Source organism: Thamnophis sirtalis, unplaced genomic scaffold (assembly GCF_051295495.1).
Source record: "Thamnophis sirtalis isolate CommonGarterSnake01/CBP01778 unplaced genomic scaffold, rThaSir2_p1.2 scaffold_3, whole genome shotgun sequence".
Classification (NCBI taxonomy): domain Eukaryota; kingdom Metazoa; phylum Chordata; class Lepidosauria; order Squamata; family Natricidae; genus Thamnophis; species Thamnophis sirtalis.
The window spans coordinates 176,970,589-176,995,754 of record NW_028261383.1 but is presented as its reverse complement, the minus strand read 5'-3'; the positions used below and the strand labels follow the sequence as shown (position 1 = coordinate 176,995,754).

Sequence of the window (25,166 nt, the reverse complement as noted above, 5' to 3'; positions counted from 1 at the left end):
CCTGACACTTGGGAGAATTATGATTGGACTGTGACTGGGATGCCAAGGGGTGGGGAATGGGCTATTCTATATATCAATCGCTTTCGCGCCTAAATAATCAGTCTTCGCTTTGCTACGCTTCTGATCATTTATAATTAGTAAAAGTGCACTTGATTTCTATCAATGGAGTCTCGTGGTTTTCTTTCCTAATTACTCAATGGAGGAGTGCTGACACCAACATTGGAGGCCTTGAGGGACCCTCATTTGGGGAGGTGCTGTCTTTGGCTGTGATGTGTGCCTTGGAGTTGGTCTCAACAGCTCCACAAGTATTTTGCTAAAGCGTAGCCCATTTAGTCTTGCTCTCTGCTGTGAGACGCATTGCCCCGGTTGGCTTGTGAGAGGCTGAGAACCTTGGAAGAAAACTGGGCCAAAAAATTTCTAGGTTTTTTTTCAGCTATGCCCCTTTGCTTCAAGGGTAGGAAAATCCTCATAATTATTCCTTTTTCTCATCCTATTTCCAGGGGACACTTTGGAGACGGTTCAGAGATCGGAAGGGACGGGTCCATCCTAATGAATCTGCTGTGAATGGCAATAGGTAGGCTCCAACGGGAATTCTCATCTTGCACCTTTTTCTTGATTCACTTTGTTTTACTGAACATATTGGTTGAGGTGTGATGGGCTCATACTATTCTTTATCTTTCAACTGGTATCCTGACAGCCAGTTTGAGAGGTGGCCCCAAAATGTTATTCTCTGGGCTTCCATTCATTAAATCCAGATTTCCCCAATCCAATGCTTTCATACTTTGTGGTGGTGGTGGGGATTCATGCGAAATATACCAGTTGGGGAAGACTGATAGTCCAACCTAAAACAAAAGTTCTGAATGTTTTATAACAGAGAAAAATATTGGAGAATTGTGCAAGAGAAAATAAAAATTTAAGACTGGAAGCATCTTTATAAAGTACTGCAACTATTATGGCATATAAAAGATTGCTAGGTCAATCTCTTCCTGATAGCTTAAAATGCCATGAAAGGATGCTCTGTTTACTCTTTTATTATTACTAATTTACTGCTGCCTTAAGTCATAGCTGTCCCCAGAACTCCTAATATTCCAGCAGTGGAACAAGGGGCTTCTCATACTTAGCAAAACAAACTGAGCACTTTCCAGACATAATAAAAATGCTGCTGTCAAAAGATTGTTAGGAAGATTCAAAATATGATTGAGAAACACTGAGAATCAATGTTATCTCTCAAAAACTGATAAACTGCCAGGTACCCCTGCTCTCTCCACTACTGAGTGGTTGATTTTAAAAAAAATAATATATTTTTTTTACCCTGCAGCAACTCATGGTTTCTAGAGCATATTTAACTGATTGGCACATCGTATAACTTGTTTTATCGTGATATTTTGCCAGTGTTTCTCAACTCTACCTCCTGACATTTGGCTCAAATTTCAGCTATATGAAAAGGACGAAGAAATAGCTGGTAAAGGTGCCCTTTAATCAAGCTGGCTCCATCCGTGTAGTCTTTGGGGCAGCTTTATGGAAGCACTTCACCATCCAATCCTCCAGGATGTTTTTTCAACCTTCCAGTCTAGACCAGTGGTCTCCAACTTTGGCAACTTTAAGACCTGTGGACTTCAACTCCCAGAGTTCCTCAGCCAGCAAAGCTGGCTGAGGAACTCTGAGAGTTGAAGTCCACAAGTCTTAAAGTTGCCAAGGTTGGAGACCACTGGTCTAGATAATAGCCCTCTCATTCCAGATGGTCTTGCAAGTCATTTCTAACTTGGGCGAAACTTGAGTTAGTTAAACGTCTCCACTTACTCAGGAACTGTCTGGGAGGGGAGCCCCAAAAAAGCCGGTGCCCTGTTAAAAAGATGGACACAGGGACTACAGCAAGTTTATCTATTGCTTCAGCTCTGGCGTGAGCCCAAACAATCATTTTCACAGTTCACTTCGTTTGTGACATCATGGGGGCCTTGTTCTGGAATACCTTTCCAATTTTCTCACCCCAAATAAGCTTCTGGGCTCAAAGTGTGGCCTTTGGAGTTTGCTCAGGTATCCCTACGTCTCATCCCGGCAGATCTACAAGACAATGGGTCCCCGACTCCCTGAATTCTGAAGCCTCTTTTCCAGGGTCTGGTTTGGGGAGGATGGAGGACGACTGTAGTAGAAACTTTTGAGTCTTTTGGACAGGGCTCCTCCTCCTCCTCTCCTGGTGCCTCACTCAGTTCTAGTCTAATCCTAGCAGGAAGAGCAGGCCTACAATGGCTTCCTCCGTTAACTGATGATCTGAAAATAATTCCTGAATAGCAATAGGTCCAGATAATGATTGATCTTTGCAAATACACTGGAGTTCATGGACACGTTATATTTCTTCCGTGTAAATATGTTTTATTTTCATTTCATTTCGTACAGTCACATATATACTGTGCATAACCGGGGCCATATAACATTGAACAATAAACACAGCCATCCCTCTTGTCAACAGTACCCCCCAAAATACAAACCCAATATACCACTTCGACCCTCCATACACCCTTTCTTTCGCCCCCCTCCAACTTTCGTTCTTCCTTCCAACATTCCCCTCTACCCTACTTCCCCTCCCCCTCTACCACTCCTCTCTCCCAATACACTCCCTCCCTTCCTTCTCCCCCTCCCTCCAATCCTCTCTCCCACCCTCTCTACCCCTCTTTCTTCTTTCCTTCTGCTTCTCCCTTCGGTCTATTTCTACTATCTATCAATATATTCAGCTTGTCCTATTTTTACACTAGAATTAAAGAGCAACAGTATACAAGTGCAATCATGTTACTTTAAAATCTAGCATACACTATATTTCCCCCCTCCCCCCTCCCCCCTAATACCCCACCTCCCTCCCCCCACGACTTCCCAGAGCCCGTACACGGTGTAGCTTTTTAACAAACACAGTCTAAAATATATTAAAACAAAGGAGATTAAAAAAAAAGGAAAGAAAGTCAATAAGATCTCTATGTTGAACTCAGCTTCTTGCTGTTACCCAAACTTTAAGCAGTTTAACTTATTCCTAATCTTAAGCATAGGAACACATTATATTTCTTATTGCTTCCTACAGGGAGGCCTTGCCTGGCCCAGCTCTCACCCTGGACCTAAGCAATGAGAAAGATGTCTTGATCCGACCCCTTCATAGCAGCCTTGTGGGAGAGCAGCCCTGCTTTGAGGTATAGAATAATTATACATTATTTCATCACTTGGTTCACTAATGAATATTTCTACATTCTGCAAGTGGTCCTGGAGATTCACCGACCTTCAGATTGAAACTCATCCATAAGGTTGTCCTGGCTAGATGAAGGACTTCAGGAAGTTCTTGGCTGCCAGGGTCTATAAAAGTATATACCCTTGGTCACAGGGCAGCTGCAGCCCAGAACCCCTTGCTGCCTGAGCTGCATAAGCAAAAGTGCTCTCTGCTCTCTGATAGTCCTGGCAAATCAGCTTAGTCTGATATCTCAAGATGAATATATTATATGAACCCCTGGTCTTTTGGCCATCATGGATCATGCAATAAGCAACATTTCAGCTGCTTTCTGCTCCCTCACTTTGTTAATCCCGACAAAGGGACGGTTACGCCTGAATGATAGAAGAGACCAGGCTGGCCCAGGGCATGTCTTAACTAGAGTTCTCCTCTCTTAGATCCTGAGGGCTGGGAAACGCTACTGCTTTAACTGTTCATCTGCTGCTGAGAGAACCCATTGGATGGAGAACATACGTCAAGCTGTCCAGCCCAGTATGGTAAAGTAGTTTTGACTTGTACTGTTCATAAAATGGAGATACTTTTCCATAGGAAACTCCTTTCCCCAAACCACTTTATTTCTTCCTCTATCTTCTCCTTATAAAAAATCTTCCTTACTCTTCTTCTGCCATGGTCTCTGTTCTTATCTCAGTCATTCATCCAAAGCAGAAATTCTAGTCTTTAGGATCAAGAAGTCATAAAGAGCTGCCAGTGCTTGCAAAGACCTCCAGCCTCCCCCACTTGTGTGTCTACCCACTACTCCCACCAGCAAATCCTTAATCTTTCATCTGCTTTGGACCTAATCATGTTTACTTCTTGCCTTTTCTTTGTGATTTCACCTTCATATCTAAAGGTTTTGTGTATCACCACATAGTTGTAGAGTTCACCTGGTTGAGCTCAAGGGAGGGTCAAACACACCATCGGTCTTGAGTTCCTTCATGCCCATCATAGATTTAAAGTCCATCACATCTTGAATTCCATTGACTCTGATCTACCACCAATTTGCTTTGGCCGTTAATAGTTCAGATTCTTGGAAAGCTTTAGTATACAATAAACTTATATGTATAAGCACTTGGCAACAGTTGTCTTCAGTACTTATGGTAGAAGTGTGGCTTTCATAGGAATTACAGTTCAACACATCAATAAAGGTGCCACACTGCGCAAGTTGTAGCACATCTTGTTTTGCATCCGATCCCAGCTCTTAATATTGTCCCATGCATCCATTTTCCAGGACAACGTCCAACGGGTGGAAAACAGGTTAAATCTTTGGGTATATGAAGCCCGAGACTTGTCTCCCAGGAAGCACTACCACTGTGAAATCCAATTGGATGGGATCCTGTATGCCCGCACAACAGCCAAGCAAGCCAGCCCCACAGGAACTCTCTTCTGGGGCGAGCACTTTGACCTCAAGACTCTTCCACCGGCTGTGGAACTGCAGGTCTGCCTGGTACAGGAAGAAGAAGGGCTGTGGCCAAAGGAGAGCCCCATCACCAGTATGTCCGTTCCCCTAAAGGAGCTGGCTGCTATGCACCAGCCCTTGGAGAGATGGTTCCCACTGGGCAAAGAGAAGCCAAGCATGCCCTCCCTTCGACTCCGAGGACGATACTGCAATTTCAAAGTGTTGCCCATCGTGCAGTACAAAGAATTTGCTGAATATCTGACTTTCCATTATCGGGACTTATGTGCTTCGTTGGAGCCCAGCCTCAGTGCCAGAGACAAGGAAGAGCTGATGAGTGTCCTCGTGAGGGTCTTGCAAAGCACGGGCAAAGCCAAGGTATCGTTCATCTTACTAATAGGCAGGCTGGCATTAAGATGCTGGGAAACAACCTGATCCCAGATTCATCATAAGAATTTCCTCCATGCTGATTTCCCCCCCCATGGGCTGTTTCATTGCTAGATCACCTGGCCTCGTGGGGTTATTCTTTTAGCTGCCAAAGTGGCTCTCGGGTCCACAGGAGAAAAACCTGGTATCATTTTACCCTTTGCCTGATATCCTGAGCGCTCCGACCCTGTGGAATCAGCTACCCCCAGAGATCTGGACCTCACCCACTCTCATGGCCTTCAGGAAAGCTGTAAAAACCTGGCTGTTCCGGCAGGCCTGTGGCTGTTGACCTCATTGTTGAGGTCCAGCCTCGATCAAAACGAATGTATGTGTGTTGATTTTAACCTGTTTTTATTTTCATTTTTTATTATTTTTTTCTTTGTTGTAAGCCGACCGGAGTCCTCCAGGATTGGGCGGCCTATAAATCATAGAAATAAATAAATAAAATAAAGTGGGTTTTAAATGTGAACTCAAAACAGGATGGGATTCATTCTATTGACCCCCCTTCCCATTTTCATTGCAGGATTTCCTCATTGACTTGGGCGTAGCTGAGATAGACCGTTTTGGTGACAAGGAAGCTTTGATTTTTCGTGAAAACACACTCGCCACCAAGGCCATAGATGAGTACATGAAGCTGGTGGGGAGTCCGTACCTACTGGCCACATTAAGTAAGTTAACTTAGAAACTCTGCTCTATAATACTAACAAAAATGCGCTGAGGGTTGGTGCCTATAATTGTTACATAGCACATAAGGTGAATTGTGAGTCACGATGGCAAGAGAAATCTACGTCCGATAATAACTATAGTTATTGTTATTACTACAGTTCAGAGGGACCCTGAAAAACTAGCTAAATTCATCATTAGCATTGATAGAACGTGACTATCATTATGTCTTTAACAAGCAATGACAGGCTCATCAAAAAAATCTGTCGGGGTTTCTAATTGGAGACAAGAAACTAAGTTAGAAATATCATTGTGGGTTATGACCCAGAACTATGGCTCTGCAAGCATCTATGCCCGTGATGGCGAATCTATGGCACGCGTGGCAGAGGGGGGCATTTCTTAGGGCACGTGAGGTGTTGCCCTGTCAGCTCCAGCACGCATGTGTGTGTTGGCCAGCTGATTTTGGCCTTCATTTTCGGCCATTTTTTGCCCTCTGTAGGGCAGAAAACGACCCCCAGGGACCCCGGAAGTCTGTTTCCAAACTTCCAGTTTGCAAGTTGGGCTGTTTTTAGAGAAAAACAGCCCAACATGCAAACCAGAAGTCGGAAAACGAACCATTTTCGGCCTCCGGAGGGCCTCTGTTGGCGGGGGGGGAGAAAGCCTCTGGAGCCTGGGGAGGGGGGGAAACGGGTCCACCGTGCCATTACGGGGGGTGGGTGGGTTGCGCGCATGCGCAGGGATGTCGTGTGCATGTGCAGGGAGGAGGGCGCGTAGATTAGGGGTGTGGGCACATGTGTGCACAACCCCCGTGTGCTCCTCCCGCTTTTGGCATGCGGTGGCAAAAAGGTTATCCATCGCTGATCTATGCCATCCCAGCCACCGAAGGGTAACCTATGGGGATTGTCTCACAGGTGATATTATAACCCAGCCAAACTTTCTGGAGGATTGCTGTGAGGTGGACCCAAGCAAATGCCCTCCCCGTGACCTGGCTGACAATCGCAACCACCTGCAGCAACTCTGCGAAGAAGTCTTCCTAAGGATCACCATGTCCAGCAAGTGCGTACTTGAGTATCAACCAGGGAGTTTTCTTTACTGCCACCACTGAGGGGAACCAGATCTGCTTTGTAGAGGAATTTCTGGGCTGCTGAAAGGGCTGATCCAGGACTTTTGATGGCTCATCTAGCACACAGTCTATAGGCACAAAAGAACTAGGAAAATTGTTGTTCTGCTAGAAGAGGTTTAGCATATAAAGTTAAGTATGAGTATACATTTGCAGTTTACCCTTATCCTAGTGTAAGAAGCTCAATTTCACGTGAGAGTATATGTAGCAATAGCAATAGCAGTTAGACTTATATAGCGCTTCATAGGGCTTTCAGCCCTCTCTAAACGGTTTACAGAGTCGGCATATTTCCCCCACAGTCTGGGTCCTCATTTCACCCACCTTGGAAGGATGGAAGGCTGAGTCAACCCTGAGCCGGTGAGATTTGAACAGCCGAACTGCAGAACTGCAGTCAGCTGAAGTAGCCTGCAGTGCTGCATTTAACCACTGCGCCACCTCGGTAAACGACTTTGCAGTAATAAGTTGAATTGGCTGCAAGTGAGATCCTCAGATGTTTCTGAGCAAGGTCCCTGGGCTGGCTATAGGCAAATTGTTGTGGTTGGTCGCTCCATCCAGACCCAAGCAGACTCTGAAGCAAAATTCAATATATCCAGGCAAGGTTGCTTAGCCAAAAGACGTGGCTGTAGCAACTGTCTGGACCAGTAGTGGTGCCTCGAGGCCTCCTTTCAGCCTGCCCTCTCTTCTCTCCCTGCAGCTCCTTCCCAGCTGAGCTGAGCGAGATTTTCACAGCCTGGCAAGAGGAGTGCCAGTTGCGGGGCAAGGAGGACATTGGCCAGCGACTTGTCTCTGCTTCTCTCTTCTTACGCTTCCTTTGTCCAGCCATTATGTCCCCCAGCCTTTTTGGCCTCACACAGAAGTACCCCGATGACATCACCTCCCGCACCCTCACCCTGGTGGCCAAGGTCATTCAGAACCTGGCCAATTTCACCACGTAAGTAACCACGTCCCTTGTTCAGAATTCTAGAAACTTGACCTCAGGTACAAACTAGGGCTTCCAAAAAAGATTGGACATCCATTTGTGTCTTCTGCCCTGGGCGTTGGGTTGGGCTAAAAGAACTTTGAGTCCCTTCCAGCTTTTTGATTAGCAATAGCAGTTAGCAATAGCAGTTAGACTTCTATACCGCTTCATAGGGTTTTCAGCCCCCTCTAAGCGGTTTACAGAGTCAGCATATCACCCTCACAGTCTGGGTCCTCATTTCACCCACCTCAGAAGGATGGAAGGCTGAGTCAACCTGGAGCCTGATGAGGTTCAAACTGCTAACAGTGGGCAGAGTTAGTCTACAATACTGCATTCTAACTACTAGGAAGGAAGGAAGGAAGGAAGGAAGGAAGGAAGGAAGGAAGGAGGGAGGGAGGGAGGGAGGGAGGGGGAGGGAGGGAAGGAAGGAAGGAAGGAAGGAAGGAAGGAAGGAAGGAAGGAAGGAAGGAAGAACTGGCAATAGCACTTAGACATATATCACTTCACAGTGCTTTACAGCCCTCTCTAAGCGGTTTACAGAGTCAGCATATTGCCCCCAACAACAATCCGGGTCCTCATTTTACCCACCTCGGAAGGATGGAAGGCTGAGTCAACCTTGAGCCGGTGAGATTTGAACTGCTGAACTGCAGATCACAGTCAGCTGAAGTGGCCTGCAGTACTGCACCCTAACCACTGCGCCACCTCGGATTCCACCTGTGATTCTATGATGCTAGCCTGTCCCATGAAAAGGAGAGCATTGATAATTAGGGCAATGACGTTATGCGCTTCTGTAAGCCCATGCAGAAGGGGCAGAAGACAGAGCGGATTTTGAAAAAGCATCTGGAGGCAACAGACTTTTCAATTATGGAAATATGCAAAAGCAAAAAATACCATTATTGTTTAATGCCCAACATAACAAAGTACAATTTAAAAAAACCCATCATAAATAATATCGGTTCAAGATGTCAGAAAAACACTTTTTAAAGTGGGGAATGTAGGGGAAATAATTACAAGAATGATACTCCTCTGTTTTTCTCTTCTTTCTATGAATTGGCAATCAGCTCGAGAAAAGTCAGGCTGGAAGAGCAGGGAAGATCTCACGGTGCAAGAAGGCAAGAGCTGAGCAGCTTTAGATTAGCCAGCCTGAGGGACAGTGGAATCCACTGACTTCCCCAATTCAGAAAATTAAATGGATTGTCTCAGCAGGAATGATAAGTTCTCCACCTGGCCAGCAGTACCGGTGGCAAAAGGGATGGATCTCTGATCTACAGGGCTCAGCCATTCTTCTCTCCATTACAGTGACATGGTGTTTTCATTTCCCATAGGTTTGGGGAAAAGGAGGCCTATATGAGTTTCATGAATGAGTTTCTTGAGCACAACTGGTATGCCATGAAATCATTTCTCAGCAGCGTTTCAAGCCCCGGTAGTACCATAGCATTGAGCACCTATAATGACTCAATTGACCTGGCCCTGGAGTTGTCCATCCTTCACTCCCTGCTCTGCAGCATCTTCTCCACTCTGGAACAGGTATCAGCTACTCTTGAGCTGGGGGGGGGGAAATGGGGAGTGGGTGGGAGGGAATTCTCATGATAAACTAGCCTGCTCTCTAGTGCAGTGTTTCCCAACCTTAGCAACTTGAAGATGTCCGGACTTCAACTCCCAGAATTCCCCAGCCAGCGAATGCTGGCTGGGGAATTCTGGGAGTTGAAGTCCAGACATCTTCAAGTTGCCAAGGTTGGGAAACACTGCTCTAGTGACAAGATGCCACACGAGTTTTTTTGCATGACATCCCCAATGGTTGGAGCTGTTCATATGTGGAAACAACACAGAAACAGGCACTTTTGTGGACTTTTTACTTAAAATTGAAAAAAACGAAACTTTGATTTTAGGTTTTGGTGATTTTTGTTATTGTAGAAATTGTTTAAAATATTGTAAAATGCAAAGCAAAAGATTGAGATTGCAATTTATTTGCATTTTACGGCACTGAGAAAAGTCAGAAGTCACTAGCCATTTTTCTCTTTCTTTGCATTTCTCTTTTTTTCCTCAGTTTTCTTTTATCCCCCCCCGTCTTTTCATCTCATAGTGAAATTTAATAAAAACTATAAAATAAAGAAGACAGAAACAAATGTTAAAATTTAGGGCTCAAGTCACCAACTATTGTCTCAAATCAAAGTCTTCTGGGATTGGTTTGATCCCTTTTGTTGTCTGCATGCTGCCCAACAAGAACTTTACTCCACACATTAATTGCAATTGCAAATGAGAAAACAGAAGGCCCAAGAGTCTATTGGGATTACACCAGGTCAGCATCAAGTTGCAGAGGATTCATACAACAGCATTGGGACCTAAATTAACCTCTTCTATCCAGCCATCTCATGCAAACGGAGAGTAGAGAATGAGCTCCCACCAGAAGTCTTCTCTGTAGCCTTGGGACTGTTCCAGGAATCCCATTTCTCTCCTACCCGAATGTGATTCTTAAAGGGAGGAAGATGGATAGATGCGGATAACTCTCCTCAACTGCCCTCTTCAGTGATGCTGACTTTATTGAGCCCCCTAAGATTTTTTCAAGTTTTTTTTTAATGAACAGTTGACAGTCTTCCAGCCACTTTTATAGCAGCTGGCAGACTGCCAAATACGGTTCTTCTTTGTCTGAGCAGGAAATGGATCTGTTTGCTGTTGAAATCAACTGCGAGAAGAGGGGCTCTGCAATACGATTTGCAAGGGAGAAGGGGGGGAGAGAAGGCATTCTGCAGGCAACTTGTCCAACACATGGCATGTTGTAATATAGTTCCGTGTGTAGGTGTGGGACACCCATGGCCCAGTTCATATCAGGGCATGCAGAGCCACGCTGAACCACACAGGAGAAAACAAACTCCTAAAACCCCATAACATCCTGATAGTGCATAACATAACATTCTGAGATGTGCCCTACCAATGACGTCCAGGATTTGACCATATATAGACAGAACTTCTCTGAGCAGTAGATTAGAAATTGTACTTTTACAGGCTGTTTTTAATCACATGCTATTGCTCCTCCTGCCTTTGTCCTATCTCAAAAAAAGGGGCTCTCACACCCCAATCTGGGTTGCTCCATCCCGAGAAAGGTCGTGTCCTGTCTTTTCTCAACATTGGCCTCATGGACGAACCACGGGAACGTTACAATGGCATACTTTTTAAAGTATGCTCGAGTTTGTATGTGTGAATTTAAATATACAGTATAAGAAATAAGTATATATAGGTGTAAATATATAAATGCAATGGATAGAAAATAGATCAGCCGTTGGCCAGATTGAAACCAATTTCTACCATCAGTCTGGCCAAGTTCTTCATGTTGGCCCTTTGTGCTCTTCTGTTTACAAGGGAACCCAGGAGAAACTGCAGCCTCTGCCAGCCATCCTCCAGGCCATCCAAGAGGGAACCCCCGTGCCCGTCTCCGTTCTTCCTGGGCCCCACATGGAGGAAAGGTAATGAAATGGCAGCACCAAAAGCGACATGTGGTCCTTTGGGGTCACGAGGAATGCTTTATGGCCTCTTTTTATCCCTTTGAGGAAGAGGCGCCCTTCAGCCTCCTTCAACTGCTTACTTTCTGGTGCTATGGTTATGGCCACCTTGTAGCACTGATGGAGGACGGATCTCACTTATCCCTTGTCCTGAACTGTCCCCCTCTGGGCTCCTCTGCGCTTGTTAGCCCAACCTTTCAAATCCCCACCCCCCACACATAGAGTTCAAAGGCAGCCTCTTTTTTTCCCATCAGAAATGTGGTGTAGCCATGTAGTATCTGTGACCTGTTTGGCAACTTGAAAGAAGGCAAATCGCTGCTCAAAGTACTTGTCTCGCATCTGTCAGACCTGCCCCGGTCTGCTCTCCTAGGGAAGTAAAACTTTCAACTCCATTTGGTTGATGTGAAGATGCACTTTTAGTGAGAGATGCTGATTGTTCAAGCGGAATCTGAAGTTGCCATGCGCCCATACAGAGCTAATTCTCGCTCCTCCCTAGCCCTCCCCCACGGTCCATCCGTGTGCAACCAATCTAGCACTGCCAAGATGTTTTGGGAAACACTGAGGTCTTTGGGCTGGGGAAATTCCACTCTCAGGGAAAACAGCTTTGAAAATGCCAGCCCGAACCAGATTCCAAAACGCTCTGTTCTTCCTCAACTGTCAATTCCTCCCTCCCAATTTCCCATCATAAAGGTATACTGCTTTTCCGTCCGTTTGTTCCCACCTCCCTTCCTCGATTGACGGCAGAATGCCAACAAGGGGGAAAGTGAAGGCAGCGGTTCTGACACGTGGCCCCCTTTGACAAGTACATCAGTCCTGTAAAACAAATGAAAAGACACAACAGGTAGAGAGAGAAACAAGGTAGATCTACAGTTAGATGATATGTGAGCTATTTTGGTTTATCAGGATATTAATTATGGAAGCATTTGAGGAATTTGATTGCTTTAAACCTGCTTAACCCATTCAGTTTCCGAGGGAGGAAAATCTTTCCACATAACTAAATACTGGAGTTTTCTTTGGTGTTTATGAGAATCTAAAATGACTTTCATTTCAAAATGTTCCACCTCAATCACGAGCGGCTCAGAGGGCAGAGTCAGTGTCGCACACAAAGGGGAGAGTTTTCTGATTTTAGTACCCTAAAAGGGAAAGTTGGGTGAATCTGCCTAAGGGGCTTCAGCAGTTCGAGTTCAACTGTGACTGGGTGGATAATCCTTTTGATGGGGAAAGTGTCAACGTACTTGGGCCCCAGATTTTGGGAAGGCTGTCTGGACTGCAGATATTTTGTGGAGAGGTAGACCTGGTTCCCTATTTTTTTTTGACCAAATTTATTTTATTTCTTTTAAAAAACACAAATATTTCATCATTCGTCAATCATTAAAACATTGAAGTACATTTTTTTGTATGCCCCTCCCTCCCTCCACCCCCCCGAGCCCCCCTCCTCCTTCCCCCCCCCCGACTTCCCAGAACCCGTACACGGTATGGATTTTTAACTAACACAGTCTAAAATCTATTGAGAAAAAAGAAATAAAGAAATTAATGACATCTCTACGATGATCTTAGCTTCTTCTTACTGAACTAACTTTTAACAGTTTAAATCATTTCTGATCTTAAGCATAGGCTAACTGGAATTTCTTGGTCCCGTATTTATTTTGTATATAGTCAATCCATTTTTTCCAGTCTCATTTATATCTCTCATTTGAGTGGTCTTTAAGATATGCTGATATTTTAGCCATCTCGGCTAAGTTTGTGACTTTCAATGTCCATTCTTGGATTGTAGGCAAGTCTTCCTTCTTCCAGTATTGCGCCACCAACAGTCTTGCTGCCGTTATTAGGTGCAGAATCAAGTTAGTCTCTACCACTGTAAAGTCAGTACATATACCTAATAAAAATAACTGAGGAATAAACTTTATCCTTCTTTTAAAAATATTTTGCATAATTTTTATCCAGAATGCCTTAACCTTTTGGCAGGTCCACCATATATGATAATATGTAGCATCGAGAGAACCACACCTCCAACATTTAGGCTGTACATTCGGATACATAGAAGCCAACTTTTTAGGATCTAAATGCCATCTATAGAACATCTTGTAAAAATTTTCTCTCAGATTTTGAGCTTGTGTGAATTTCACATTTGTTACCCAGATTCTTTCCCATGTATCCAACATTATTGGTTCTTCAATATTTTGAGCCCATTTTATCATACAATCTTTAACTAATTCTGTTTCCGAATCCATCTGTATTAATACATTATATATCCTCTTTATATGCATCAAGCTTTGATCTCTTATTTGTTTAAGTTTTGGTTCCCTATTTTAAGGTCTTTGGGCTTTGTCCATTTTTTATTTACATATTTTTTCCCCAATCGTTTTCTAACCACCGGCCAGGAATTCTTCACCTGGGCAAAGTAAATCTCTCTCTCCTCTCTCTCTCTCTCTCTCTCTCTCTCTCTCTCTCTCTCTCTCTCTCTCTCTCTCTGTGTGTGTGTGTGTGTGTGTGTGTGTGTGTGTGACCACTCTTGAACCTGATTACTATAGCAGAATAGGGCTTTGCTGGCAGGATAGTAGATTTTATGCTTGCATATTTTTCTGCCAGCTAAAGGACTAGTGGGTTGCATTTTACCGTGGCCGACTGCCGGTGTCCTTAATTCGATAGCAGGCAGAAATTGCCCTAAAAGAACTCTGGGTTAAGAAAGTGGGATGGAGAAGCCATCAATGCAGAATGTGAGAAAGTTGTGCATCAAAACATAAGGACATGTAGATGTGGGCCAGGTTTGGGTCTGAAGACCTAATCTGGAATTGAGATTGTCAACATTACTATGCCTTTTGCACAGCCGACTCCTCATTCTTTGTCTTTCAGAGACGCTGAGAAACAGAAGCTGGGGTTTGTGCCCCCCCGGGATCTGGCCAAGTATAGTCCTCTGATCAAGAGCCACTCCATGACCAGCATCCAGAAGAACAGAGGCAAGGAAGACGCCCTGACTCCTTTACATCCAACGAAATCCAGGAGCAAAGTGCAGCGTACTCAGAGCGTCCCAACCCAGAGTAAGGCATCTCGACGTCTCCGCAAGCAGAGAAGCATCGGGCGAGTGGATGACTGTCAGGACAGCAATCCTCAGCCTTACGACTCCTCTCTATGCAATGCTGGCAGCCACGAGGCATCTCAGGTAAGCAGAGTTTCGGATAGGTTTGCTCAACTACTATATTACAATGCAGTCTTGATGGCCCAAAACTCCCTTTAGTTCCAATTTTGTGGAAAGCTGCTGTTATAACAGAAAGGAAAAGTTTTTTCACAAGGAGACCAGTCAATCAGTCAGTCTCTCCCTCCCTCCCCCTCCCTCCCTCTCCCTCTCCAGACTTTCTTAACACTTTTCCATCTGAGCTCTAAAACCTGGGAGGTTTTCTTATCTTCCTCCACGTTTTCCAGCATGGAGACTCCATTTAAAGGGCATTTTGTATTGCAAGTGGACTTTCATGTCTCTGTAATTGTTCTCTTAGTCTTGTTCTCTTCAAACTCTCCAAATAATGTTCTTCTGCTTTAGGGATGCTCAAAGCTCCACCTGTCTGTGTCACTGCCCCAGAAACCAGCGGTCCCTTGGTTACGACATTCAGAGGATGCGTCAGCAATAAAAAACTGTCTCTACCCCATGCAGCCCCTGGAACAGGTAGAGGAGGATTGTGCTCGGAGGAGCACCCACATGTTTAGTTTTCTGTTAATCTATTCCTAATTAAAAATCCATCAAAAATTATGGGAAAAAAATGTGTGCCATTGAATGTTGCGTACATGCATCTGGCAAAAGTACAAGTGAAACTTGAAAAATTAGAATATCGTGCAAAAATTCATTTGTTTAAGTAATTTAATTTACTAGGGAAACTACACACAAAAGCAATGTGTAGAATGTAACCCTGCAAATCTTTCCCCTAATTGGGGGAAGATGAGAGTTAGGAGAGAAAATCCTCAAAGCTGCGATCGTATACTTCTTAAGACATAATTGGAGTCTTCCCCAATTATGACGAGAAGAGCCTAAAACATCTCCTGGTGCAGCTTTTCTCTATTCCTGCACAGCTTTCCCTCAGCCTCTTAATCCGGAGCCCTTGCGGAGCCTTGAGCCTAGGGGGGCTCTAAGCTTCATCACTGCCCCCTCTGTCCCCCCCCCCCCTAGTATGCAAGACAGATGGAAGTGCTGCAAATGAAGCTGAGTTCGGCTACAGACAAGCAGAAGCTGCTGGAGGAGCAGGTGAAGTCCCTGTCTGTCCAGAATCAAGCACTGCTGCAGGAGCAGGCCAGATTTCAAGAACGCGAAGAGATTCTTGGCAAGAGGCTGGAGGAGACGGAACTTTGCCTGGTTCAGCTCAGCGGCAGGTAGGAGAAGCCAGCAACAGGAAGCAGAGGCACAGTGTCAAATGTGGCGATGGGGGGACAGGGACTGCTAGCCCTGACGGGAATTTCCATCCCATCCAATGGGCGATTCCCACTTTATTAGGCAATGCAAATCCCAAGGCAGGGGATAAGGAAGAGGACAGCCCAGGTTTCCTGTCCTGGGGATCCAGCAGGCCCTAGTTGGGGCCCAATCCATTTACATCAAGGAGCCTAGCCAGAAATAAAAAAAACTCTTGGGGCTAATGGTATAAGAGAACACCTATAGCCGAACGGGTTTGTATATGTGGTAAAGGAGAAGTGGAAGATAATTCACATGTTCTATTACACTGCGAGCTATACAGAGCTTGTAGGTTTGCTCATATTCTCCCCTTATTAGAGAGATTGCCAGGGAGGGCAGACCATTTTTATCTAGGCTTCCTCCTCCAGGACACTAACCCGGTTACCACGTCTGCAGGGGCAAAGTTCTGTGCGGCTGCAATGTCCATAAGAAAAAAAATTGGCTACAGAAGTATAGTTGTCATCTTGTACCAATTATCTGGACATACCTCTAACAATCTTTGGACCATTATCTTATTATCCACTTTTAAGGTCAATACTCTTTAATTATATTTTAATGTTAGTATTTTTTAATATAGTGTAAAGACAAATGTACATTGCTGGTCTTTGACCGTAATAAAGATCTTACTTACTTACTCTTGGGGCTGATGGAGTGAAGTAAGCATCCGTGGCCTGATCTTTCTTGCCATTTCCCATGGCAAGACCAGCAGCTACAATCCACTGCTGAAGTCTTCTGCTGGGCTGAAAAACAAACAATCACGGCAGTTCAATCCTTGTAGTGGAAAACAGAGTCTGATGAAGGATCTCATTGGCCCCTGAGAATAATTCTCATACGGACTGAACATCTGGAAGGTGACAGATTGTGGGGAAGGTACCATTTATACAGAAAGCGAAAACTCTAACGTGAGCTTCTCTTTGTTATTCTAACTTTATTTGCTATCGGTTTCCTTTTTTTTTATTCTGTCCTACTTCATTCCTCAAACTGTTGCCAGGGGGATCTTGAGGGTCAGAGGCCAACTAGCAGGGAATTGTGGGGAAGGGTTGAAACCACAATCCAGCTGAGGTGAGATCTGAAGGAGACTCGGCTGTTGTGTTTCTCCAGGGTGTCCTGCATAGAGGCCGGTTGGAAGAAGGACCATGAAAAGCTGCAAGTGAGTGAGGAGAAGGCCAAGCAACTGGTAAGAGCCCTCCAGAGGCCATGTCTAGCAAATGGGATCCAACCTGTTGAAAGGGTGGTATAAATAGCAGAAAGATGGTTCTGAAGTATGAACAACAGGCTGAAAATCCAGCACAGGGCTAGCTAACATCCCCCCTGGGTGTTATGGAAGCGGAGGTGTCAACAAAAGAGAAGATGGCAGTTAGGGAAAGCAATGCAACACCCCCACCCCTTTTGCATGTGCATTGACACGGCATACAGATACAACAGGAGTGAGGTCTGCACTGTGGCATTCACAATATTGCTTCATTTCACCCTCCGGTGGCAGATGCCATTTTGCATTCCAGGGAGAATTTCGATAGGACAAACTCAAGCTTCTGTGCTTGAATTTGTACTTAGCTTCTTCATATCATGCACTGCTAAACCTCTTGTGCTCACAGAGGTGGCAGCCCTATTTCCCGAAGATTAATTTGCTTTAGATTAAGAAACGGCCTGGCGTGGCTGACTCTCTCCAGCGTGTGTCTTGTAGGATCTGCAGCTCTCCAGAATGGAAAGGGACCAGGACCAGCGTTTCCATGCTGTTAGCCAGATGTTGGGGTGTCGAGATAACCAACCACATTACAGCAACAACTCTCAGGGCTTGTGTGGATGATAAGACTGAGAATGGGAAAGCCACGTTTTCCACACAGCTCAGGTATGGAATCCAGAGAAGTCAAGAGGATGGAAGAAGTGCCTTCCACTTACAAGGACAGCATCATGTTAAGAGTTCTCAACAGTATTCAGCCATTGCTTCATCTTCCGATCCCCCCCTTCCTGAAAGTTTATTCACACACATATTCCGGCTTAAAGAGACCCCCATTTACCGTTTCCTGGGTACATATCCTCACTACAGAGCTGCCTTGGCTTGAAAATGTTTTCCCTGAGAAAATGGGAGAAGATCTCAGTTCCAGATCATTCCCAACTATGGGCAAAGAATCTCCAGAGCTTGCAAATACGTGGCTCTTCCAGTTGGCTGAATGACTCCATAGCGGTTGGTTCTATGGCTGCCAGAAAGGCCAGAGACGCCTTCATTGTGCACTTCCTGCCTGTGCTTGTGGCTTGGTCAGGGAAATAGATTTCTCTGCCCGCTAATAGTCCAAATGAGGGCCTTCAGTGAGTTCATAATTATGTTGCCATGCAGGAGGTTTTCTATAACAGTGTTTCTCAACCTTGTCAACTTGAAGATGTCCGGACTTCAACTCCCAGAATTCCCCAGCCAGCGAATGCTGGCTGGGGAATTCTGGGAGTTGAAGTCCGGACATCTTCAAGTTGACAAGGTTGAGAAACACTGTCCTAGACACTGAATTGTTTATACGCGAATGCTGGCTGGGGTATTCTGGGAGTTGAAGTCCGGACATCTTCAAGTTGCCAAGGTTGAGAAACACTGTTCTATAATACAGCTTTGCTCTTTCCTTTCCTCCCTCCTTCCTTCCCCCCCCCCCAGCATGCTCTTTTGTGACAATGAATGCTCCAATCCCATAAGCCCCAAGTGTGAGTGATTTGCAGTTGAGAGTGAGGGAGCAGGACTTTCCCTTCTCTACAGTCAGGTGGTTTCAGGCACTGAGGGGGACTTAACAGAGTTTGAAGGGACCTTGTAGGTCATCTAGTCCAACCCCTCCACCCCCGCCCAAGCAGGAGACTCTATACCATTTCCGACAAATGGCAGTCCAGTCTCTTCTTGAAAGCTTCCAGTGATGAAGCTCCCACAACTTCCAAAGGCAACTTCTGTTCCATTGGTTGATTGCTCTCTCTGTCAGAAAAATTCTCATTTCTAGGATGAATCCCTCCTTGATCAGTTTCCATCCATTATTCCTTTTCTGGCCTTCAGGTGCCTTGGAGAATAGCTTGACCCCCTCCTCCTCTCTGTGGCAGCCCCTCAAATATTGGAAGACTCCTATCCTGTCTCCCCTGGTCCTTCTCCTCACTAAACTACCCCTACTGAGCACTTGCAACCGTTCATCATATATTTTAGCCTTCAGTATTTGTATTTGTATTTGTATTTATTGGACATTTATAGGCCGCCCTTTTCCCTGAGGGGACTCAGGGCGGCTTACAGTCAAAAAGGAAAGGGAGTGTAGGACAATACAAAAGAAATGTGAACAAAAATAAATTAAACAGTAAAACTCAACATTCACTCAGCATTCGGGAGGGGCAAAAGTAAACTTATCCCCAGGCCTGACGGGCTAGCCAGTTCTTGAGGGCTGTGCGGAAGGCCTGGACGGTGGAGAGGGTATGAATCTCCACGGGGAGATTGTTCCACAGGGTCGGAGCTGCAACAGAGAAGGCTCTCCTCCGAGTAGTCGCCAGTCGGCACTGACTGGCAGATGGAATACGGAGGAGGCCAACTCTATGCGATCTGATGGGACGCAGGGAGGTAATTGGCAGAAGGCGGTCTCTCAAATAGCCAGATCCACTACCATGGAGCGCTTTATAGGTGGTGAGTAGGACCTTGAAGTGCACCCGGAGATCGACAGGTAGCCAGTGCAGCTCACGGAGGATCGGTGTTATGTGGGCGAACCGTGGTGCGCCCACGATCACTCGCGCGGCCGCATTCTGGACTAGCTGAAGTCTCCGGATGCTCTTCAAGGGCAGCCCCATGTAGAGCACATTACAGTATTCCAGCCTAGAGATCACAAGGGCTCGAGTGACTGTTGTGAGGGCCTCCTGATTCAGGTAGGGCCGCAACTGGCGCACCAGGCGAACCTGGGCAAATGCCCCCCTGGTCACAGCTGAGAGATGGTGGTCAAAAGTCAGCTGTGGGTCCAGGAGGACTCCCAAGTTGCGGGCCCTTTCTGAGGGGTGTAAGTTTTGTCCCCCCAGCCTGAGTGATGGTATGTTGGTCAAATTTTTGGGAGGAAAACACAACAGCCACTCGGTCTTGTCTGGGTTGAGTATCAGCTTGTTTGCTCTCATCCAGTCTTTAACGGCTTCTAGACCCCGGTTCATCACGTCCACCGCTTCATTGAGTTGGCACGGGGCGGACAGATACAACTGTGTATCGTCCGCATATTGGTGGTATTTTATCCCGTGCCTTCGGATGATCTCGCCCAGCGGTTTCATGTAAATGTTAAATAGTAGGGGGGATAGGACCGACCCCTGCGGCACCCCATAAGTTAGGGGCCTCAGGGACGATCTCTGCCCCCGCACCAACACCAACTGCGACCTGTCCGAGAGATAGGAGGAGAACCACTGCAAAACAGTGCCGCCCACCCCCACCTCCCGCAGTCGTCGCAGAAGGATACCATGGTCGATGGTATCGAAAGCCGCTGAGAGGTCCAGGAGAACTAGGATGGACGCATAGCCTCCATCCCTAGCTCTCCAGAGATCATCAGTCAATGCGACCAAAGCGGTTTCTGTGCTGTAACCGGGTCTGAAGCCAGACTGGAAGGGGTCAAGATAGTTAGCTTCCTCCAAGGTACGCTGAAGCTGGAGAGCCAGCTCAGTCCCCTAACCATCTTGGTTGCTCTTCTCTGCACTCTTTCTAGAGTCTCAACGTCTTTTTTATAATGTGGTGACCAAAACTGGATGCCGGATTATAGCCAAGGCGTTATAGAGAGGTATTCGTATGGAGTAACCGTATGTTCCTTTCCCTGCTTCTTCCTTCTCAGCTGCTTGGAATTAAAGAGAGAGGTGCATCCCTGCTACACCACCTCTCCTGCTGAATAGGGTGCTGCAGGAGAAGGCAAGTGTGTGATGTAAAGGATGCACTTTCCATCTGTTCTTACCAGAGGTGGGTTCCTACCAGTTCGCACCAGTTCGGTAGAACCGGTTCGTCAAATCTACCGAACCGGTTAGAAGAGGTTCCACCAGTGGACCCGGAAAGCAGGCCACACCTACAGAAGAGGTCCCAAAAAATTTTGAAACCCACCATTCAGAGAGAGAGAGAGAGAGAGAGAGAGAGAGAGGGAGGGAGGGAGGGAGAGAGAGAGAGAGAGAGACTCACACAGAGAAAGGGAAAGAAAGGAGGAAAGAAAGAAAGAAATAAAGAAAGAGTGAGAGAGAGAGATGAAAGAGAAAAAGGGACAGAGAGAAAAAAGGAAGGAGAGAGAGAGAGAAAGAGAGAGAGAGAGAGAGAGAGAGAAAGAAAGAAAGAAAGAAAGAAAGAAAGAAAGAAAGAAAGAAAGAAAGAAAAGACATGGCCAGCAAGCCACTCCCAGCAGGTCACATGGCCGGTAAGCCACTCCCAGCAGATCACATGGCCGGCAAGCCACTCCCACAAAGGAGGCCACACCCACAGAGTAGGTTCGAAAAATGTTTGAAACCCACCACTGGTTCTTACCCTCGTAAGGGTAAGAGGGTAAGAACTACGAGGGTAAGAACAGAAAACCAGCAGCAGCCTCTGCAATTGTTCCTGAACTGACCAGCAATCACTGGGTGAAGAAATGCCTTCCCTGGGTCTGGTCAAGTCCACCGTCTTTTACCAAGCCCCACTCCTCACAGGCTTTTCTCTCGCATGGAGAGTTGGGCGAAGTATATTTCCAGCTTGCAGCCTAGAGCCCTCTTCTGCGGCTAATGGGTCCCCCCCGCTCCGATCAACTGCCTGAAAGCAACACTACCAGCCTCCGTCCTGAGGTGTGGCGAAAGGCAGACTCTGTTGCGGTGGCTCTTCTGTCGGCCTACGTCCCTCCAGTGGGGAGGAAGCCCCTCGAGTGTGGCTGTGCAGATGAGCCCTCTTTCTGTTGCCTAAGGCAGTGTTTCTCAACCTTGGCGGCTTTAAGTCCTGTGGACTTCAATTCCCAGAATTCCCCAGCCAGCTATGCTGGCTGGGGGATTCTGGGAATTAAAGTCCACAGGACTTAAAGCCGCCAAGGTTGAGAAACACTGGCCTAAGGGCACATAAGGCCGGCACTACAAAGGTCACTGAATTTTGGGCAATAATTGCTTCTATGTCCAGAAGGATCTCAAGCGAGCATGAAAGAGAATGTCCCTGGGCTTATTTTTTTTCTTGCTTCTCCTATAAAAGGTGCCTTATTCCACCAGAAAATCCTGATAATTTCTTTCTCCTGCCTTTGAAGCCAGGAGACGTGAGGGGGGGTGGGGCTCAATGAAATGGCATTAGCCACCCTGGGGTGTCCTTATGGTCTGCCACCCTCCTGCTGTGCCAAGCACTGAAGAAGAAGGCTCTTCACCCCTGTCCTAAGCAGGCTGCAGGCTGCTGACTTGGCTGATGCTCATGGCCAGCTTGCCGCAGGGCAAGTATCACCAGTTCTGAGACCAAAAATGGGTTCCACCACAAAACCGCGGTAGAATGAAGCGCGCTCGACGAAAGCGCGTACGTGACGTCATCACAGCGCGACGAAAACATCGCGCTGTGAGCGGTAAATTTAAAATTAAAGCGAAAACCTTACCCTAACCCCCCCAAACCTAACCCTTAACCTAACCCTAAACCTAACCCTTAACCTAACCCTAAACCTAACCCTTAACCTAACCCTAAACCTAATGCTAACCCTAAACCTAACCCTAAACCTAACCCTTAACCTAACCCTAAACCTAATGCTAACCCTAAACCTAACCCTAAACCTAACCCTAAACCTAATGCTAACCCTTAACCTAACCCTTAACCTAACCCTAACGCTTAACGTAACCCTAAACCTAACCCTTAACCTAACCCTTAACCTAACCCTAAACCTAACCCTTAACCTAACCCTAAACCTAACCCTTAACCTAACCCTTAACCTAACCCTAACCCTAACCCTTAACCTAACCCTTAACCTAACCCTAACGCTTAACGTAACCCTAAACCTAACCCTTAACCTAACCCTTAACCTAACCCTAAACCTAACCCTTAACCTAACCCTAAACCTAACCCTTAACCTAACCCTTAACCTAACCCTAAACCTAATGCTAACCCTAAACCTAACCCTAAACCTAACCCTTAACCTAACCCTAAACCTAATGCTAACCCTAAACCTAACCCTAAACCTAACCCTAAACCTAATGCTAACCCTTAACCTAACCCTTAACCTAACCCTAACGCTTAACGTAACCCTAAACCTAACCCTTAACCTAACCCTAAACCTAACCCTAAACCTAACCCTAAACCTAACCCTAAACCTAACCCTTAACCTAACCCTAAACCTAACCCTAACCCTAACCCTTAACCTAACCCTTAACCTAACCCTAACGCTTAACGTAACCCTAAACCTAACCCTTAACCTAACCCTTAACCTAACCCTAAACCTAACCCTTAACCTAACCCTAAACCTAACCCTTAACCTAACCCTTAACCTAACCCTAACCCTAACCCTTAACCTAACCCTTAACCTAACCCTAACGCTTAACGTAACCCTAAACCTAACCCTTAACCTAACCCTTAACCTAACCCTAAACCTAACCCTTAACCTAACCCTAACGCTTAACGTAACCCTAAACCTAACCCTTAACCTAACCCTTAACCTAACCCTAAACCTAACCCTTAACCTAACCCTAACGCTTAACGTAACCCTAACCCTAAACCTAACCCTTACCTTTATGTGAATCGGCTTGCTTTAATTTTATTTTAAATTTATTTTAATTTATTTTTAATTTTTTTCATCGCGCTGCTGATGACGTCACGTACGCGCTTTAATCGGGCGCGCTTTAGTGGACCGCGGTTTTGACGGGTCACGCAAAAATGCCCAGTCTTGTCTTCGATCTGCTCACTTCCCTCTAGGAAAGCCACCTCCACCTGTTCTTTTTCTGCTATGTATCACAAAGTAGCCTGTCCTCACTTGCGCTAGTTTAAGAGATGCTGCCTGTTGTGCTTCATTTCCTCCTCGTCAAAGCCTCCTGCCCACTTAACTCCCAGGCACAACGCAAAAACACCTCGTCCCCCGGGTCACTCTCCTTCATGGCAGAGCTCCCGTAATGGGGCCATTGGTAGGGAGAAAAAATGGGTTCTTTTTTTAATTACAGTATATTGATGAAACAATAAAATCCCTGCTAATTGGTTTATTTGTTTTTAATCAGATGAAACTGACTACCTTTCTGCCCTTTCCAAGCCCCAACAGTTTTTTTTCTTTCCCTTAACATTTTCCCCACATTTGATTCCTTCAATCGGGCTGTGGGAAATCTGTCCCCACCTTAATAGCAGACGGCCACAACCAAAATGAAGGTATCTGAAACCCCCAGATTTCCTAAGCCCCCTTTGGTCCCAGCTGGCTCACACAGGAGAAGGAAGCAGCTCCAGGAATGCAGTTTGTCTACTGTACAAATGGTAGAGAAAATTATGGGGGGAAAAACCTGACTTGGTTCTTATAGCTTCAGAGACATTGGACAGAAACCTTACAGTAAAATATGAACTGAAATGGGATTCCAATAGTTATTGAACCATAATCCTTTTGTTACATTTTATTTTAGTTATTTATTAGTTAGCTTTATCCCACCTTTCTTATTTTAGAAATAATCCAGGGCAGTAAAAATACCTAATGCGCCCCTTTCCTCCTATTTTCCCCACAACAACCCCCGTGTGAGGTGAAGGAGTTGGGTTGGGAAAGTGATAGTTCTTCATGGCTCAGCTGGGACTAGAATTCACACTTCCCTAGTTTCTAGCCTGGTGCCTTAACCACTAGGCTCAGCTAGCTCTTTGATCTGCTGTGCTGAACGGCAATTAGAACTAAAATTATAAAGGGTTTCACAAAGTGTTCAGAATCGCACAATGTCCATCCATGTGGAGAGAGAAGATGGTACATTAGGGTTTCATCTTCAAGGCCCTGCTTATCCAAGCCTCGACCCGCTGGCCTTTCCTTAAATGCTGGGACTGCTCTTTCTCGTAGCTACGTCTTTTAAATGTTTAGATTAAAAAGTTTCAAGTAAAAAAAAAACTTTAAAAAGCTTTAAAAATAAGGAAAGAAAGGGTGGAAGTAAAAAGCAACCTCACATTATTAGCATATTGTGTGTTGTTAGAGCAGCTAGAAGACCACGATGCAATTGCAGAGTTTGGCTTACCAAGATGCCAGTCCTATCGGAGGACAGGCTTGTGCGCTACCCGAGGAAGGCCACAGGATGGCGAATTTGCCACAGGAACAAGATCAGCGTCTCTGCCTGCAGCATCGCACGAGGATCTCTCCCTCTCTGAAGCTCCCTCACCAACAGACACCACAACCGGAAAGGAACGGAGCCATCGGGAATCTGACTGCTTGCACAGAGCACCAGCTCATCTCCCCACCCAAATGTGGGGGTCCCCTATATATCTGCTGGGTCTGCTTTTATAAACATTTATAAAAGGTTTTTTTTAAAAAAAAATTAAATTAAAATTATT

The 25,166-nt window shown here is 45.8% G+C and overlaps 1 protein-coding gene across 1 annotated transcript in view; it reads left to right on the top strand.

The window, feature by feature from the left end:
* RASAL3 (RAS protein activator like 3) overlaps positions 1–17,680 on the top strand; it is a 30,434-nt gene extending 12,754 nt beyond the window's left edge. Inside the window, exons 5-18 of the mRNA XM_087711076.1 lie at positions 501–574; positions 3,068–3,173; positions 3,643–3,741; positions 4,473–5,015; positions 5,587–5,731; positions 6,638–6,782; positions 7,541–7,777; positions 9,130–9,331; positions 11,162–11,265; positions 14,155–14,461; positions 14,837–14,959; positions 15,458–15,657; positions 16,835–16,910; positions 17,418–17,680. Coding sequence (XP_087567202.1) covers positions 501–574; positions 3,068–3,173; positions 3,643–3,741; positions 4,473–5,015; positions 5,587–5,731; positions 6,638–6,782; positions 7,541–7,777; positions 9,130–9,331; positions 11,162–11,265; positions 14,155–14,461; positions 14,837–14,959; positions 15,458–15,657; positions 16,835–16,910; positions 17,418–17,540 — 2,484 coding nt within the window. The 3' untranslated portion in view covers positions 17,541–17,680. The remainder of the gene's footprint in view (positions 1–500; positions 575–3,067; positions 3,174–3,642; positions 3,742–4,472; positions 5,016–5,586; positions 5,732–6,637; positions 6,783–7,540; positions 7,778–9,129; positions 9,332–11,161; positions 11,266–14,154; positions 14,462–14,836; positions 14,960–15,457; positions 15,658–16,834; positions 16,911–17,417) is intronic.
* Positions 17,681–25,166: the final 7,486 nt, after the last annotated feature.